General features: G+C 53.6%; 8 protein-coding genes and 1 non-coding gene across 9 annotated transcripts; 5 read left to right on the forward strand and 4 right to left on the reverse strand.

Annotated features, from left to right (window-relative positions):
• Positions 1–282: 282 nt before the first annotated feature.
• BAUCODRAFT_t33 lies at positions 283–374 on the reverse strand. The gene has a single exon. It is a non-coding gene; the product is annotated as a tRNA-Ala (tRNA).
• A 538-nt stretch (positions 375–912) lies between these two features.
• BAUCODRAFT_37958 (uncharacterized protein) lies at positions 913–1,399 on the reverse strand. The gene has a single exon (XM_007681673.1). The coding sequence runs from the start codon at positions 1,267–1,269 to the stop codon at positions 1,021–1,023; it is 249 nt and encodes an 82-aa protein (XP_007679863.1). The 5' UTR covers positions 1,270–1,399; the 3' UTR covers positions 913–1,020.
• Positions 1,400–1,819: 420 nt separating this feature from the next.
• On the forward strand, positions 1,820–2,283 carry BAUCODRAFT_37959 (uncharacterized protein). The gene has a single exon (XM_007681674.1). It carries the CDS (start codon positions 1,862–1,864, stop codon positions 2,273–2,275), a length of 414 nt encoding a protein of 137 aa, XP_007679864.1. The 5' UTR covers positions 1,820–1,861; the 3' UTR covers positions 2,276–2,283.
• Positions 2,284–2,433: 150 nt separating this feature from the next.
• Positions 2,434–3,989, forward strand: BAUCODRAFT_37960 (uncharacterized protein). Its single transcript, XM_007681675.1, has 2 exons — positions 2,434–3,356; positions 3,410–3,989. Exons 1-2 carry the CDS (start codon positions 2,472–2,474, stop codon positions 3,716–3,718), a joined length of 1,194 nt encoding a protein of 397 aa, XP_007679865.1. The 5' UTR covers positions 2,434–2,471; the 3' UTR covers positions 3,719–3,989.
• Positions 3,990–4,094: 105 nt separating this feature from the next.
• Positions 4,095–5,018, forward strand: BAUCODRAFT_151411 (uncharacterized protein; the record flags this gene model as incomplete). Its single annotated transcript, XM_007682067.1, has 1 exon — positions 4,095–5,018. The coding sequence occupies one exon, from the start codon at positions 4,095–4,097 to the stop codon at positions 5,016–5,018; it is 924 nt and encodes a 307-aa protein (XP_007680257.1).
• Positions 5,019–5,097: 79 nt separating this feature from the next.
• Positions 5,098–5,810, forward strand: BAUCODRAFT_151412 (uncharacterized protein; the record flags this gene model as incomplete). Its single annotated transcript, XM_007682068.1, has 3 exons — positions 5,098–5,114; positions 5,175–5,676; positions 5,730–5,810. 3 exons carry the CDS (start codon positions 5,098–5,100, stop codon positions 5,808–5,810), a joined length of 600 nt encoding a protein of 199 aa, XP_007680258.1.
• A 1,631-nt stretch (positions 5,811–7,441) lies between these two features.
• On the reverse strand, positions 7,442–8,390 carry BAUCODRAFT_77218 (uncharacterized protein; the record flags this gene model as incomplete). Its single annotated transcript, XM_007681764.1, has 2 exons — positions 7,442–7,884; positions 7,955–8,390. 2 exons carry the CDS (start codon positions 8,388–8,390, stop codon positions 7,442–7,444), a joined length of 879 nt encoding a protein of 292 aa, XP_007679954.1.
• A 346-nt stretch (positions 8,391–8,736) lies between these two features.
• On the reverse strand, positions 8,737–11,649 carry BAUCODRAFT_37962 (uncharacterized protein). Its single transcript, XM_007681676.1, has 6 exons — positions 11,472–11,649; positions 11,292–11,418; positions 11,096–11,220; positions 10,765–11,045; positions 9,336–10,714; positions 8,737–9,280 (listed from the first exon to the last, which is right to left on the reverse strand). Exons 1-6 carry the CDS (start codon positions 11,492–11,494, stop codon positions 9,113–9,115), a joined length of 2,103 nt encoding a protein of 700 aa, XP_007679866.1. The 5' UTR covers positions 11,495–11,649; the 3' UTR covers positions 8,737–9,112.
• Positions 11,650–11,928: 279 nt separating this feature from the next.
• BAUCODRAFT_125974 (uncharacterized protein) lies at positions 11,929–17,691 on the forward strand (the record flags this gene model as incomplete). Its single annotated transcript, XM_007682069.1, has 2 exons — positions 11,929–17,296; positions 17,357–17,691. The coding sequence occupies 2 exons, from the start codon at positions 11,929–11,931 to the stop codon at positions 17,689–17,691; spliced, it is 5,703 nt and encodes a 1,900-aa protein (XP_007680259.1).
• Positions 17,692–17,712: the final 21 nt, after the last annotated feature.

Consider the following 17,712-nt stretch of genomic DNA (forward strand, 5'->3'; position numbering starts at 1 on the left):
CCGCAACAGAATGTGAATATACTCTCCGAAGTGTTGCAAACATATAAATGTACAGTCAGACAACAACTTCTTTTGGTGTCTTCTATTCCCCATGTCACCAAAACCAAACTCCATATTTTGGCCCGGCAATACGAAGCAGAACTCCATCGGAGTTTTACAGTGAGCACGGATTTGCTGCATTCCTCGGAAAGCGCGTCGCTTCACCCGCGGGATCCCTTGCAAGATCACAATCAACAGGGTGGTGGTGTTGGTGGAAACTGGAAGCAACAAAACGCAAAAATATGGACGGGCTGGTGATCGAAACCAGGGCCTTCCGCAGACACGCAACAATGAGCTGATGCAAAGCGGACGCTCTACCACTGAGCCACACGCCCTTAACGGTAATGTATTTGTTGTGTTGAAAACATATCAAAGATATTTTTGAGCCGGCAATTACGCCCTTCGAGCTGTTGCGGTGCCGGCGCAGGCAAGCTCTCACAGTAAGCTCTCGAATGCAAGGTGCCTCAGGACATTACTCTTCACCACACTGCTGCATCCCACCATCGACAAAGTTCAGTACCTTTCAGGAACGGGCTGAAGGGCAAACTATTACTCGGCACTGCCGACCAGCCATGACCTAAATGACTGCTCTTCACAAGTGAATGTCAATATGGGCGTCGTATGCGTGTAGGTCGACTCTTATCACACGTTCGAAGGATTCTCAGCGATCAGCACTCGTGCGTTGAATCCCGCGCCAACAAGCCGCAAACCTGCGTTTCACGTTGCTTTCCCGCACATGGAGGGTTGCCAATATGCCTTCTATTCTGGATCGACTGGATGCTCGCACATCTCCTTCCGAAGAGTTCAAGTCGGACGGCCGACAGATGGTTCACCTCAGCCTGTGTGCTCCACGTGTTATCGTAGGCCGAACACACAAAAACCAGTTTCCTCCTCAGCAAGTGTTGATATCCAAGGCTTGCTGCCGCCCCAACTTTTGCTTCCCGTCGTCCAACTGATGATCATCGCTCGTGTTGATGATCATCAAGCTCCATGATCTTCCGTGGGACCGCCTGCAACTTTAAGAAGCACCATGTTACGAACGGAAATGGTTAGCTGTTGCACCGCACGAGGCTGAGTGTATACTGTCCCTTCGTCATGCACCTCTAAGCAGTGACAGGCATCGATGTCAAGACGGTAGAGTATCCATTTCCGTGTTTTCCTTCTTCCACCACTTCGCCTCCGGTGTAACCAGTCGCTCGCACAGCAAAGCGCAGCTGCTGACCTCAGCATGGCGGTTACATTTGCACAATCACATCGTGATACTCATCAACGCTCATGGGAGCCACCTCGCCAAGCCTACCGCCAACCATGGGAGCCATGTATTGCCGATAGCCAAACCGAACCTTACGGAACACATCAGACACCCGAGCTCTATACGGGTTACTATATGCCACCTCCCACCTTACAGCAACAACCTAGATCCGCAATCTCAATCGCACCATCTGCATACATACCATATCAAGACTGCTACGATTCTTACAAGCTTGCGATACAATCAGACACTCCTTCGCAGTCAACACTTTACGGATCACCTCCAAATTCACAGCGCAGTTCACAGTCCGGTTCAAGCCCACAATCCATCGACATCCCGTCGACACCAGTTTCCGAGTTGTCAATCGAGCCTGATGCACTACCACCGCACTCGAACCCGCAAAGCCTAACTCTAAGACAAAGCGAAGCCTTCTCCGGAGCAAAGCCAATCGCATCTGTCCACATCAGCAAGGACGAAGTATACAGTTGCGATACAGGCTTCACTTTATTCACGATCAAGCGCGAGGCCCATCATGCGCCGTCTTTCCTTTCGAGTCTACACATAGCTAAGATGGTCCGAACTGCAGATGGAACAGTCGCCGGTCGAATAAAGTTCCACCATCTCACGGCGAACAGCATCGATATCATAGTAAACGGCCGCGACTTGACGTTATCGTCAAGCTATAGCCTTGGACACCACCGCAGATGGGGCTTTCAGTCGTCAGTAACCGGCAGCTGCGCGGAACGTCTATACTGGAAGACGGATAAAGTGGGCAGTGCGACGCTCGAGACGGCGAAGTTCAAGCACGAACGGGCGATCGCTATGGTCCAAGGGGACTTACTGAGCTTTCGGAGAGGCAACTTCAGCCGAGAACGATACGATGAGATCGTGGTGACTGCCATTGCTGCAATGGAAGCTACGAGGAGGCAGGGTAAAGCGGGTAAAGGGAATGCCGCCGAGAGTGCGGCGGGTCGCCATAGGTAGCATTTGCCCACTAATCCACCATCTTTTTGTCCCACTTGTGAATACGTTGGTGGCTCTTCCGCAATCCAGCATTCCAATGTCTCTGCCTAAGGCGAACGGGGTTGATGCCTGAATCTGCGGAGTGAACGTTCACCTCCGATGGTAGCCGTTTCGTCCAGACCTACTAGCATCCGCTCCACTACACTCCCCTGGAATCATGTCGTCCGCACGTGGTGTACGTTCGACTGAGCAGGCGCTGCGCCTTGCATCGTCACTCTCAAGGCAGTCTTACGTCTGCAAGGCTTGCCGTGCTCAAGCAATCCGTGCATTCTCCACGACACACGCGCAATCTGCTGAAGGTGTCTCCTTCTTCAAGCGAATGCAGGACACGCTCTTCGGCACTAAAGCCTCCCGTGATAGAAGGGAAGCGCAAGAAAAGAAGGAGAGGGGACGTGAGGTGGAGGGTGCATCTCCTACAATCTATGATGACGAGCAACGGACCAAGGTCGGTCCGGATGGTCAGACGTATGAGGTTGCTGCAGTGGTAGAAGCAGCTCGTGAACGGCAGTATGTGCAGGCGACTTCGTTAGATGGACTGGAGACGGTGGGAAGCGAGCAATGGGTCAGGGCTAGAGCGGACAAGGGGGAGCAGTATGTTGGGTTTGTGCCGAAGAAGCGCATAGAGCTCGGCAGTAGCCAATGGATGATGCTGCTTCATCACATCACGGTCGAACTGTTAGTGCTGCAGAAGGCTGGGAGACCGGTTGGCCAAGTCTGCTACCCTCGTCAAGGCTTAGAAGACCCAAACTCCTACAGCTGGTTATACACGAGGAGTGGTACAATCGAGACCGGCAGCAAGAGCGATGGCATCAAAGTCATATTTGCGGATCCACTTGCCGAAGAGCGACTACTCCTTGCAATCCCGAAGTCGTTGTCTGAGTCGCAGCTGCAGGATGAAAGGGCATTGATGAGTGAACTGGAAGGTGCCGTAGCCGAGAGCGCGTCGTCTGCGGGGAACGGAGCGCTTGACGCGACTCGCAATGTTTCACCTGCTCGAGGATGGATGGAGGCGCCACTGAAGGATGCCAATATCAAGATGGCGGTACGCACAGCTCGCCACCACCTCGTTATGAGACTTACTAACAGTGACTGCAGCTCTACAAACGCATCCTCCAGCTGACCGGTAAACGCATCCCGGACCCGGTGATCAGCACCTCCACCACGATCGCTGACCTCTACAACCATCTTCGCACCAAAGACAAGCCAGCCAAGCTCTTTCAGTCACCGCAAATTCAGCGCCTGAAGGTGATAGCTCCCAATGTAGCTGTCTACTCTAACCGGCGCACACCCATTCACAAGGAGAAGGAGCTTGGCAGATGGAAAGTCATTGAAGAGGAGCTTGTGCGACGCGACCTGCCAGTTAAGGGCAGCAGGTGGGTGGGTGCCAAGGCGAAGGCTCGATAATGGCGTCTCTGCTAAGGTGCGTTTGTATTGTGCTTGGGCAGTTGTAATGACTAGAGCAGGCTGCCTTCACCATGATCCCCATATCCTCCCGGTGACTGTCGAGCATGCTGTAAGACCACAGAACATTCGTAATCCACACCATAGCTTGTTCTTCTTGCTACTAGTATACTTCTGCTTTTCAATTCCTGCATCCCACTCCGTCTCACAGTCAGGCATTAGCAGCTGCAGAATCCCGCCAGCACAATCTCAACCAAATCAGCCAATCAACCTCGACCTCACAAGAAGCACCGAGATTGTTCTACGAGCCATGAGGACTCTCCAGCTCTCAACATCGAGCCTTCTTCTGAGCACCTTCGGGTCTGCAGTCGGAGCAGACATGTTTCTGTCGATTACGCCTGCATCTATCGCCTCGCCGTCGTCGTCACGCATGATGCTATACAACACTACTTCCATTATCACGACGGCACCTAGTACCATCACGACGATGGCATCGCCTGTTGTACCAGACCGGATAACCGTAAGCGCATCAACATCATCTTACGAGAAGACCCGCATTGGGACGTCGTTCTTCCTCTGGGGTCTGAGTTTTCCAACCCAACCCACAAGCTCTGGCGCACATACAGTCACTCGATCCGCAAAGCTTGACAGCTCAAACCCAGGCCTCGCTACTCTGACCACGGTCCTCGCAATGATCACTGGTAAATACATGAGTATACCACTGCTCCTTTTGCTCTCTACAGGCTTGGCTCAAGCCGACTACCCGCCTAACCAGAGGCGGGGTGCATACGCCGACGATACCGCCAGCATCGCACACGCCACGCCAATATCGGTGATCACTCTTGCCAAAGTCTTGACATCTACCGTCTCCAACGCCGTCGTGACTTCCGCGCTCTGCTTTAACGGCAACGCGGTAGTGTTGTGCGGCGCGCCGAGCGTGGTTGTACAGTCTACGGTCTCGGTCAACCAGTCAGCGTCCACTTCGGCAACTGTCGTGGTGATTTCGACGTCGTTGGAGACACCCAGTACGCAGACTACGACCTCGTTGGCCCAATCGGCGACCTCATCGGCTATGGTCATGGTTGATTCGACAACTTCTATGAATGCCACCCATTCCCAGGCTGCAGCCTCGCCTACGCAACCACCAGCTCGGTCCGCTACGTCCGGGGCTTCTGCAACAGTCAAAGCATCAGGCTTGAGAGCTATAGTATGGTCAGCCGCTCTTGTCATACTTTTCTTCGGCGGTCAGATTTTGGCAGACCCGCATCTTTGCAGCTCTGGCACTTCATTGATGGTGCCTTAACGTCGATACTACGCTGACGATAACGACAATGCTTTACTTACGAGGACTCCACTTAACGGGACTTCAGCCATTGGCAGCAATGCCACTCCTGGCGAAGTATGTATGGGCCGACTACGCGCCCGGACACATTGCAAAGATAGCTTAAGCGACTACTAGAAACGTGTTGAAGGAGCTGTGCCCGAACAGCAGCGTCGGTGAGGACTGCAAAGTCCGGTACGGCTGGGAGTCTACTGGCGGTGGAGCTAATCTGGGTATGTCTCCGGTCTTGAGAGCATTCTGGCTGGTGACGGTAGCTTACATGCTTACCGACAAGATGGCACGAGCGGACGCATTGATGGCGCTCTTCGCAAACTATGTCGGAGCTAGTCAACCGCCGGACTACGCAGTGACGATACCCCAACCGGTTGCAGCGAGCACGACAACTGCGGCGCCGAAACTGACCGACGTAATGGGTGATTCACGGTCGGCTTTCGAGGATGTCCCGCCACATTGCACGAATGACGGAGTTCTGATGAACTGCAGCGGACCGTTGCCTGTTGGTACCCTTCAGAGCCCCTTACCTACTGGAATTGTTCGAAGCGCCGCGTCTTCCGCTGGTCTGGTGGTCCGGCGGATGGGCTATACGACTTGGGTCGCAGTACCTTTGGCGGCAGCCATCGTCCGTAAATTTCGAATTGTGCAACCTCAACGTGGCTGATTGCTGCCTCACAGTTGTACGGCTTCTTCACAGAATCTAGGCACTCCGATCGCACCATCTGGAAACGGACGCCACGGCCGTGGTGTGAAGTGTGAACGATGACCTGATACCAGACCATGCCTCCTAACCTGGTTGAGAGATGTTCGTCGTTTGATAGGGGTCATTCGGCGAGAATGGATTACCTTTGCATATACAGCTCACCTCTATCCTCATTGTACCTTACGTGGCAAGTATCGGTCGGAACATCAAGCCGCTGAGCTGTAATTGGCTTCTTGACAATTCTACAATCAATCTTTGTCTGGTATTGATGGCTATGATTTCCCACGAAAAATGTCTTCGACGGATTATCGAGGCATAAGGCTTGCAGTAGGTTGCAGACTTTCTCGAATTAGGCGCATAACAGAAGTTGATCGTGTCTAGGTACTACGAGGCAGACCAAGGTTGAGACCCGAAAGATTATCGTTATTCGTCCACCTGATTGCACTTTACTATCTCCAATGGCTTAATACCGTCACTAACGTGGCACACACAGAGTTGCATCGGCTGAGCGTATCCTGTTGCACCGTTTCCGTAGCATCACTCACTGTCTTCAGGAAGGTTTGATCCGCTCTCTGTACGATGGAATTTGAGACAGATTCACGCTTGCGACTGTACCTAGAATCGTTCCTCTCCGTCCTATTAGGGCAGCCGCTGGCTGAACAAACGTCTTTTGGACCACATGCATACCGGTTTTAGCAGTCGGAATGGTACAAGGAAGGACGGCCAAGTGAAGCAAGACTTACGGGCAGAACAGTATGATGAACCTTTGTATGTGTCCTTGTAGCAATTAGTAACGCTGCACTGATCAAAACATTGGAAGCCCAAGTTGAAGTTCTCCGTTGGTTGGCAACCTAGGATCGATGTCCTGTCATGGTTTTTCGCAGAGGCGTCTAAAGCTCTTCATTGACGACGATATGACTTGGATGTGCAGATGAAGATGCCTTTATACCGTTGTCCAGCTTCGGCTACACCTAGCTTCATGTATGGGCAGATGTTTGCTTTTGAACTCCATGGTCGCTATGGAGCCGTGCAATCGTTGCGATTGGAATTCATCGTGATGTCAGCTCTTTGTCGGTAACCCGCTTTGCAGCAAGGCTGAGCCGACCGGTGTGCACGAGGTTCCTGAAACCGTTTCCAGGTGTCACCGCCAAGTACTGGTATTCGCTCGCATATTGGAAAGTTGGGCCTTGGGTAAGCGTATCGTGCAGTTACTGTCTGCCACGGTGTAGGTTGGTCCGTAGCCATTTGATGTAGAGGCGAAGAAGCGACATGGACGCCGATGTATGTAGGCCACGGCCAGTTGAAGACTGTTGCGGTGCACCACTTAACTCGCAAACGGATGTGGTAGCTATTCCTCAAGCCGGCGATAGTCGGGGTGTGCCGCCACAGATTGTGTTGCTAGGTCGATCCAAAGATGCTTGGCCTTTACCACCTTCAAAACGGCACGACGAGCCTTCGAAATCTGAACAGTGATGGAATGAGCTTCTTCGGCAGCTTCGCCCGCTCCTATATGTTGTTGTAACCCGGATCTGAGGGTTGTTGTAGGTTTCAGATCATTCCTTTTTCACACTCTGCCGGCAGCTGTTGGCTGTCTGCTCTAGCAGCTGCAAGCCACACTGCAAGCTGCTGTGAGAGGGCATGAGCACAACGACATCCGCCGAATCGCCTAATGCGCGCGAGCACTCCGTCAAACAGCTCTAGCCTTTATGTGCTCCACCCTGCAGTCGCCCTCAAACCTCCCATCAGCCTTGAAGCAGTCCAAACACATGCCCCACAGCCTCTGCTGATGCAGCTTCTTCACCATTCCCACCGCCACGGCAAACTTCGTCTTGATGTGAGCGCAGAAATCGCACTTGTCGCAGTCGTCATAGTCCGGGATGCGGAAAGCTAGCAGCTTGTCAATCACTTCGCCTAGACTGTTCTTCCAAACAGTAGGCGGCCAGATGCCTTCGTCACGCAGCGTGCCGAGGTAGAGAGTGGCGCCTTGGTCGTCCACATGGCAAAGGCCGCAAGGCTCGTCCGGCTCCATGCCGGGTGCATAATTGTAATGGTGGCGACCTTCCTTTGATAAAGCGATGGAGCAAGGTTCGATAATGATGTCGAAGTCGGCGCGAAGAGCTTGCAGATGTGCTAGCCGGCGATTCTGCAGTTCGCCTGTGGCCGTCAGCGGTGGTGTACCGGCAGGAAGCGATGGACATACCGGCGAGCTTTTCCATAATCATATCTTCAAGCTTAAGGCCGGTACCGATTGGGTTGCCTAGCAGCTGCTCCTCCTTGACCAATTTCTCCGTGAACCGCGCAAAGAAGACTGGCTCGTCGAGAGTGTACGCTGCGTGTATCATCCGCCACGTGTCGATCTGCATCGTTCCGGCTCTCGCCATAGTGTACAACCAGTCGAACCAGCCCGTGGAGGCGCGCTTGACCGCTTCGACACAGCGTAGCGCATGCGCTAGATTTGCCAGCTTGCATAATGCGTCCGCGGCGAGGCGTGCCGGTAATTTGTCATTGCGGAGATGGATGATGTTGACGAGGAGGTAGACTGTATCTCCATCCTCGTCAAGCAGTAAGACGCTGCGTGGACTGGTCTTTGACTGGTCGAAGCGCACGCGCAGCACTGATGAGGCGATTGCCAGCATGGACATGGACACTTGGAGTGTAACATCCCTCGTGCCAGCGACGCTGGTCACATGGACCAACCCTTCAAAATGGCTGATTCCAGTGGAATGAGCGGGCAAAATCTCAATGATGTTGGGTATCGGTATTGGCGTAGCCGCCATGGACGTCGCTGTCGTAGTGGCCGCCATCGACGCCCGCTTGGCGGATGACCGCTCTTCTCCTCCTAGTGGTGATGGTGATGCGCTGCGCTTCATAGAGTTAACCTTGCCACACGGCTTGGACTGCGAAACTCATGAGACTGCCACGATGCTCAGAACAGAAGTAGTCAATGAATATTAAGTGGCTGGGTGGCAAACGGTGCGTAGCTGAACCGGAAGGAGCGTAAAGCAGTCGCAACTTCCGTTTCCGATGCGAGTCGAGTCGAGATCTTCACGTCGCAACCCAAGGCGATGCTAGCGCGTTTAGCGTGTTGAAGATAATGTGAATGCGTACGGGAGTTTGACCGCTTAGGTATTGCCAAACACGGCAAGATGATGCCTGCGCAAAGGGTATTCAGCTAACACGTTATTCTAGTACATGCCACTCACAGGGCGCAAATGCCACAGGGTCAAATTGCCATTCATCCGACAAAGCTTCCTGTCGCTCTTCCTCCGCGTGCAAGCATCGCTGCAGCTCCAGTTTCGCCGAACACCTCCTTCGGATACAAATCCGGCCGAAGTGCTATAGTATTGCCCCCCCCCGGTCATCCGTCGGTCCCGCTACTACTGAACGCTGCGCAAAGCCCAGCGTACTGATGGGTAAGGTCCAGTATATGCTGCGGCAACGATGTAGCTTGTATGATACTTCGCACCTTGACCGCGCCCTCTTGCTCGATGAGTTTCCGCGTGGTGAAGAGCAGATCGGGTGAGAACTGGAAGCTCGTTAGCGCAACGATCATGGCCGCAACACGAAAGCGTGCTGCTCACCTCAGAATACCACCGATACTGCCACGCCACCAACCGAATAAGACTGTCTAGTACACTCCTTCCGTCGCGTTTGCTCTCAAAAGCGGCCAGCATGCCCCTCATCGCTTTGGGACTGAAACGCATTCCCAAGCAATTGCTCCAGGCTTCAGTCGCTTCATCATCTCTGTGCAATCGCTCAGCAAGCTCACCCAGGATCTCCCACTCCTCCGCGGATTTCTTGTACGCCAGTTGTTGTTGCCGATACTGTGCCGCCTCCGTCCGCCAGATGGTGTAAATGCGCAGGTCTTCGTATAGAACCATGAAGAGGTTGTCGAGCCAGCGCTCGCAGAGCCGCTTGTGATGAAACTGAGTATAGTCTTGTTCAGTGTTGTTCGTGGCAGAAGACGAGGAGTTGGCGTGGGGTGCTGGCGGATGAGGAGGCTCGGGTGTGGAAGATTCCGTTGCACGGACCGTGACGGATTGTGATGGTTTGGAGACGTCGGGATCGAGATGTGATGCTGCTGCTTGAGGCTCGCCGTTCGCTTGCGGCGGGCCGTCAGAGTCTGCGGATGAAGGCGGTTCGTGGACCTCTGGCTCGCCGTGACCGTTCGGCTGTGGCGTGTCCGTTCCTCTCAAGGCAACGGTGCTTGCATTCCTACTGCGATCGCCAGGCTGATGCTGCTTTTCGTTGCGATACTCTTCCTCCATCACAAATACCTGACTTCGGATCTTCAGGAGTTGATCCCATCCGATCTTCTTCGTGATCTCGGTTAGGAGCATGTACGCCTTGTGGAAAGTGCCTTTGTAGTTACCAGCAGCCAGTCGCCGTAAGGTTGGATGCACCATGTCGACTTCCGGCGCCGCTCCTGCATCGTCGATCTCGTCACAAATGGTCTCCGGTGCAAGTGGCAAAGACACCCTCGCAGGCTCCGGTAGCCTCGGCGCATCCTTATCTTGGTATGTGAACATGGGACATGAGTTGAGGGTAAGTAATGCATGATCCCATTGCTCCAACGCAACATAGATCTCCGCTAACCGCGCCCAGGTGCCAAACTCGCTCGGTGCTGAGACTACTCCTCGCTTCGCAATCTCAAGCGCCAGATCACCTCTTCCCTTTTTGATGCAGAACTCCGCTTGGCAGTCCAGTAACGAGTAGTCCATCGGCAGTTCTTCAATCGCTTCATGCAGCAACTGGATAGCCTTGACCTCCTCATCGCCCATGATGTATACCTTCGCGAGCAGCGACGATATCTCCGGGTCACGTGTCCGTAGCTTCTCGAAGAGATTGATACCCGATGTGAAACGTCCGCTCGTTCTGATATAGTGCAATAGTCCAGAAGTCAGGTGGTTCGCGACAAGGTTGGGTACTTGTATCTCTGGGTCTGAGCCCAATTGCCAGCCTGTGCTACGTGAGCACATGCCACTCACAACTTGCCACTGCGTAGCTTACCGCTAAAGAAGAGCTTCTCTGCCGCATCCAAGAACTTGTGCTCCTGCTCCGTGCTCGTTACGGGATTGAACCGTCTTACGCCTATTATTCGCTTGATGGAGTCTCCGGAACCATTGTCCGCGTACGAGTACGCCCTCAACACACTACAGAGGTATGTCTCCAGCCAATGCTCCTCTGTGGCTTCGAGCTTGTTGCCCCGTTCGTCGACACAGTAGCTTTCCACAGTGCCTGGGATCTGCACCTGAACACGCATGTCCACTCGCGAAAAGGCATTGTAGCAGCTGCCATGGTCAGCCAAGCTTACACCAAGGTAGCGCAGAGCGTTAGGTACCAGTAAAGGCCTGATATGACCTTGTTTTGCTTGTCGTGCGGCTGGTGGGTTAGGGTGTTTATGTATGCCGCGAGGCTTGCCGAGGATGAGGCATCGATGCCAGTGACATGATGATATATACCAATCTGCGACTGTGCTCAGCTGGTATACCGACAACTATACCAAGACCCGCGCCATTGACTCCCGAATGCCGTACCTGCTTCGCTGAGCTCTTCACGGGTTGCTTGACAATGTGGACAAGGTCGGGCGGACCGAGTTCGCGAAGGGAGGAGAGGCTGTCTGTTCGTATCTCGACTACGGAATGCGCATCGTCTTCGTACAGTCTAGCAGTCTGGTCTCAGTCCCCACGCTGTTTACGACATTAGGTCAGGCTTACTCGGGCACGGCGGTATGCACCATGCTGCGTTGGAACGTCGAGTTCCAATCCTCTTAGAGGGCCAAGAAGGAACAGCTGACGACTGTGGAGGAAGTCCAAACAATCTGCGACACTGAGGTTTATCAGGATGGCAATGCCAGTTACGAGGTGACTTCCTAACTATTTGCCCTGGTTCTCCAGCTGGCGCATTGGGACGAGGCGTTACCGTTGGCCAGATAACTGTTAAAGCACGGGCCTTTCTCATTTGGGCAGTAGCTCGCGCGCGTCTTCCGCACGCGACACTTCGTTACATGTGAACAGTCAAGGTTGTCCCTCAAGTGTCTACACATGCGAAGGTTGATCACTGTCAGGCTTGCTCGATCACAGTGGTAGCTTGTCTTATGGCTTCTCGAACAGGCGTGAAGTTTCAGCTTTCGTGTCCCATCATCCTACACTGAAACAACAAGACTACCCTACCATGTCGGGCTGGAAGGCGCTCAATCTTGAGTCAGACTCCGAATCTGACATCGATATTGATGACACGAAGGAACTTCAAATTGAGGATGCATTGAAGTTGTACCAAATTGCTGTCCAGTATCATGCCGAAGGACCTGCATCGTACGAAAAGGCTGCAAAAGCCTACCGCGAGCTCTTCGAGAGCGAGATCTTCCGGTATCCAGAGTCACAAACGGAGCTTCAGCGTATCGATTTATATGGGCCGCAGACTGATGGCAACCCATTCGAGCATGTTAGCTTGCAAACTGGCCAGCTTGTGGCAAACGGCGGGCTGGACGCTGGTTCCAGCACGCTACCGCAGATTCTGCACTTGAGCCATAAGAACTACGCACAATTTCGGCTGGAGTACCTGACTGTCAGGTTAGACACTCTGCATGTCACGCTGCGTGAGATTTTGGGCGAGGCTTCTGCGGCGCTCGACCACTTTGTGCAGGCACTCGATAAAGATGATTCCGATCTGGATTTGTGGCGCAAGACCGCAACTGTTGGCAGCATCCTAGACAGCAAGCGGGTGGCGCGCTTTTGCTTAGAAGCTGTGCTCGAAGGCGACGATGAAGGTCTGACTGGTGTCCTATCATTACCTGGACTCGAAGAAGGGATGGTGATCGAACAGCTGCAAGCACTGATTGTACAGCTGGATGACGTACTCTCGTTGGTCCAGACTCCGCTGACAAAAAGAAAGCGGAAGGGTCTAGCGAAGGCGTTGAGACATCGATTAAGCGTGTTCACGGAAATTACTCGCTTCGAAACGACCTTATTACAGCATGAGCAGATGCCCGGCAAGGGTGTCGGTCAACCTCAGCGGATTGTGTTGAAAGCGCCTACCACTTGGGCAGAAGTTGGAGACGCGCTCCTCAAGCAGCTCATGGCTGAACAGCATGGTACAAGCATTAACGCCCCTGCACCAGCTATTGCCTTTGACACGAGTAACGATATACCATACCGCATCCACGCTACGCCGGAAGCGATGCAGATCGACATCGTAACCCGCGCGGATGTTGAGCCAATGTCGTGGCCGACGTCCATAAGCGAACAGTTTCCTGGTTTGGACGCTGGCAGGCCGACTGTTCAGCCGCAGATAGCAGCTGCAGATGCCAGTATGCATGTCCGCGGCAAGATGTTCATTAACACTCACGGTGCACCCACTGCATCTCCAGAGATGACTGTTGCGACTCGAAAGCGCTCAGCAGATGCTTCGGGCCTCCAAGACGGACCGGAAGATGCCCGCACCAAGACTAGGCGTACGCGTGCTCGAGAATCCAATGCTACAGAGCCGATAGATAGCCGACCGTCCAAGCAAGCCCAGCTCGAAGCTAACCAGCAATGGGAGTACGATCAGCAGATCAACGAGTTTCAGGCTGCTGACGAGTGGATGTTTGAGACAGTCAGCAACCTCTTCGAACGCATCGGTGTTGTTGGTTTCGAGAAGGCGAAAGAAGTCCGGCAAGAGCTCTGTAGCGTAACCGAAGCCGCGAGTACCAGCGATGACAATGAGTCCGTAAGTGACGCATTCCCTGCCGCCAAAGCTGACATCCTGTCATTCCTCAACACTTTCAGCGAACAAATGGCATATGTCCTTCTCCAGAAAGGCGAGGATTTTGACGTGGGAAGCCTTGGCGGTGCCATTGGCATGGGACCCTCCTTCGGCAATACGAGCACTTCCAAAAGTGTCAACCGGACTATACCATTGCCGAACGATGGGCTTGTTCGCTTCCTTGTCAGCGTGGATAGTGGATGGTGCTCTTTACAAGACATCGCCTACGACTGGCTACTTCACTTACTACAGCCGAATCATATGGGCAACGTACAAGCGAACACCTATACTGACTATACATGGCCCGGCGACCTAAAGACCAACGTCGTTCGTACACTGGTCAACTTCGATGATTCCATCTATGAGAGCCTTCGGACAAATCTGGAGCGAACTACAGGCGCTTCCAGTATGCATGACGATGAGATACACTCTACGGCCGTAACAGTGCAGACCATCTTTGAGCTACATCTCGACATCTACACTCTGATCAAGCAGCCAGACAGTGGAGTGGCGACTGACACAGTTGAAGCGCAAGCCCATAGGCTTGGAAGATGGTCGGACATTGCACGAGAAGCGATGTACTTCCGCGCAAATTCTTCGGCGCGAAACGATCATAGGGACGAGCTCTTCCTACGCTTCCTGTGGACAGCAGCCTTCGCCGTTGCTGCCGATGCTACCATACCCGAAAACCATGTAATACAATGCTTGCACGATCTGAGAGCCGAGTTCGTATGTGCAGGCGAGCCAATCATTTTGTTGCAGAATAACGCTGTCATGTCCGAGCTGTCTGTCACTGCCCTCGACCAAGAGCTGTCAAAGCTGACAACTAAAGACTTCTTTCTAAAGGTGACAAGCCAGGATGCCAGTGATCCGGTAGCGGTCATAGAGGGCCTAGAGCCTCTGCTTCTCGCACTCGAAGGTCAGCCGGCGTCGGAATTAGAAGATGAAGCAGACACTGCTGCATTAGCACGAGTGTCTCCAGATCTTATCAGCTTTCTACAGAACAGTAAGCTAGCAGTCAGACTAATGCTGTGGCTTCGACTACGCGACGCTTACGAGAAAATCGAGCACATACCGATGGTAGTATCATGCTACTTCCACATCATGGCCCTCGTCCTCCGCGAACTGGGTTCGCAAACAACGGTCGAGCTGCCGCAGCGTGAACGGCAAACGATGGTGCTTCGCATCCTCCGTATGCTGAATAGCATGGTCTCGAAAACTGCAGGGTTCATACTTGCTTCGGATGACGCGCTTGAGTGCATTGACGATGCCGCCCTACGGTCTGCCATAACAACTTTAGGCGGCACTCTTCAGCTGTTGCAAGTGTTCAATGTCTTCGAGGACTCTCTGCGGGTCGGACAGTCTCAGCCTCCGACAATGGCGAATGGACAGCCTATCCCTGCGTTCGCCACTGCGACGGACATGGTTCACGAAATGCAGATCAATATATGGATGATCCTGTATGCCTTGCTTAGAGAAGCTATCTACCAGAACAGCGACCTTTATCCCGCCTTGGAGGTAGACAAGTTCGACTTTCTTCGCTGCGTGCATCGTAACCTGGGAATACGCGGCTTTTGCGGCGGCGCGAACAAAATGTTTGTCCGTATGCTCAAGGATGAGTTCGTTCATATGAAGCACGTCGAAGGGTACGAAAGCGAACAGGCCCAGGTGTTCTATGATCTGTACGGCCTCAACTGCTTCCTCGACCCTTCGTACGAGCTGATAGAGCACCATTGCCAGCGCGACGCCTACCCTCTGCTTGAGCGGGGCGTTGCATGGCATGCCGTGGATTTATGTCTGATACAGGCGGCCAAGCTATCAATCAGAGACCTCATCAAGCATCCGCTGAAGGATGCCTTCGAAAGGGTACATGCAGTCGTCCCGCGGAAGAAACCAAGTGACGCTATTATGCGGAACAGGGAGGTTTACCGTACGTTCATACGCTCGCCGATCAACCCGGTCGATTTGTACAACTGCCTTAGAGGCGCCGGCAATGTGCTCTCTGTGTCGCCATGTCCAAGGTCAGACGCTCCATTAGCCGATAGGGGATGGTATTTCTTGATGGGCTACATGGCGCTTACCAAGTTCCGTTCGCAAAAGCGCACCACACCGGTCCCTACTGATGATGTAGACATTGCTATAGCTCTCTTCATGCAGGAACTGGAATACAGTACGGAGAGCTGGGAAACTTGGCTACGGCTGGCTCAGGCTTATGATACGAAGATCGAAGAATCTGTGGTCTGGTCTGCGGAGAAGCTGAACAATAACATGCCAGAGATCGTACAGCTACAGCGGGCGGCTATCCACTGCTACACAATGGCCACAGCATTACTGCATCGCTCTTCCGACGATGCGCCGGAAACGCTGGACAAGGCCACGGAGCTGTATACAGAGTTTGCATTTAGGCTCTACAGCTCGTCACGGGAACCGTTCAGCATGCTACCCTTCGCTGTAGACGACGCTGAGAAATTTCTGAGCCACCCAACAGGTCTCGATAAAGGCAAACCGTTCGCACCGTTGCGCGTATACATGGCTTGGAAGCTAGCGAAGACATTCATTAACCGTGCCATTGCACACAGGCCTCAGAGCTGGACTCTGCGCTACATGCTTGGGAAGATCTTATGGAAGATGCACACTGCACCGGATCATGTCAGGCTGCACAACGAGGCACCTACCGCACAGCAAGTGTTAGAGCCCTTCGTTCGCGCCATCGAGCTACTTCCGGACAAGAAAGACAGCCGCGAGAGGCGAGAGCCTACCTTAGAGCCACATTATAAGCTCGTCAGCCTTGTCCACAAGCTTGTAAGCAGGGGTGAGCTCAGTCTCGAGCAGGCCAGGGAAGCATTGCAGCATACGCCCTATGCTCGCCTCGTCACGTTTCCACAAGAATTCGGTGCTTGGCAAGCTCATGTGCTGGCTATCATCAAGAATCTCCGCACCGCCGACAAGTCCAACTGGCACCACAGGATCATTGCTCGAACTGCGCACATTGTCTATGAGGCGGCTGGTCCCGTCATCAATGGCAGGGTTTCTGATGAAGTCACTGGCGCGGCAGCCGCCAAGCATGAGCTGATGCAGCAAATGTTCACAAAGACGATGGTACTACAGGTGTGGCGACCAGAATGCGAAAGAGCCGGCAGGCACTTCGTATATACAACACGTTACACGCGTTTTTTCGTCAAAGTCCTGGAGGAGCTTAAAGATCGCCAGAGTCTGGACGCTCTCGCGCGGAGGGTGCGGCGGCGACCGCACGATATGTTCGAGCATAGTACGGTGTGGCAAGAGATTTGCAATGCATACTTGCGTCTGCTTCGAAACTATGCGCAGCTGTCTGAGGGTCTGGAAACCTCAACCTTCAGTAACATTGCGCATGAGGACTTCCTAGCACGGAAAGAGCCGCTGGAGCAGTGGATGCAGGCTCAAGACCAGGGCAACTCGCCAGCACTCGATGTCCTACGTGAAGTGCAGGAGCTGAAGAAGGTAAATCAGTCACTTATGAAGCCTGGTCCCATTGACGACCTGATTGGAGACTCTTATGCGTACCTGTTCGGTACAGTCGGCAAACAGTTATCGGACGACGAGCGGAGGATAAAGCAGGAAGAAGAAGAAGCGGTGCGCCCAAAGCCTGTTGCCAGTCCGTTGCGGAACCCAATGATGAGTCTCAACCACTTGATGAACCTCGATGGCGTGACCGAACCGGTTGTTGCTGCTACCGCTCCTGCCGTCCCCACGCCCGCAGTTCCAGCCGACTCAGCGCCTCAGCGCAAGAAAATCGGAGTGGGTCGCCGCGAAATCCGTACGGCTGCGGAAGCCTGCCAACAGCGGGCTCCGGCCGCCACTGCTTTTAAGGCGACAGCTGGAACCAGGGTGCAAGTCGTCATTGACAATAACAGGTCTGCTGCAGGTGACGCCTCGTTTGACAACAGCATGCCAGGCAGCGTACATGACTCTGCTGATGACGAGAGCGAGCTAAGTGAGCTTGAAGAGGACGGCGACGATGAGGGTTCTGTGCAGGGCGAAGAAGTGGATGGCGGAGGATCTCCCAGGCCTATGTTTCCCGGTCTGGCGCCTTCACCGGCTGAGCAGGAGCCCCAGGGTATACCTGCGGACAAAACCTCGAATACGCAAGGAGATACAGTGATGGCAGACGTTCCTGACTTCGTCACCAAGCGCCGAGGATCTGCGCAATAGTGCAACATGTCCGGGGACATA

This window comes from Baudoinia panamericana (assembly GCF_000338955.1).
Source record: "Baudoinia panamericana UAMH 10762 unplaced genomic scaffold BAUCOscaffold_12, whole genome shotgun sequence".
In the NCBI taxonomy this organism is placed as follows: domain Eukaryota; kingdom Fungi; phylum Ascomycota; class Dothideomycetes; order Mycosphaerellales; family Teratosphaeriaceae; genus Baudoinia; species Baudoinia panamericana.

Coding starts and splice junctions, on each gene's coding strand:
- BAUCODRAFT_37958 (XM_007681673.1), bottom strand. CDS start 1,269: ATGCTGAGGTCAGCAGCTGCGCTTTGCTGTGCGAGCGACTGGTTACAC.
- BAUCODRAFT_37959 (XM_007681674.1), top strand. CDS start 1,862: ATGGTCCGAACTGCAGATGGAACAGTCGCCGGTCGAATAAAGTTCCAC.
- BAUCODRAFT_37960 (XM_007681675.1), top strand. CDS start 2,472: ATGTCGTCCGCACGTGGTGTACGTTCGACTGAGCAGGCGCTGCGCCTT. Junction 3,357..3,409: donor ATGCCAATATCAAGATGGCG/GTACGCACAGCT, acceptor CAGTGACTGCAG/CTCTACAAACGCATCCTCCA.
- BAUCODRAFT_37962 (XM_007681676.1), bottom strand. CDS start 11,494: ATGGTGCATACCGCCGTGCCCGA. Junction 10,715..10,764: donor AGAGAAGCTCTTCTTTAGCG/GTAAGCTACGCA, acceptor CACGTAGCACAG/GCTGGCAATTGGGCTCAGAC. Junction 9,281..9,335: donor AGTATCGGTGGTATTCTGAG/GTGAGCAGCACG, acceptor ACGAGCTTCCAG/TTCTCACCCGATCTGCTCTT.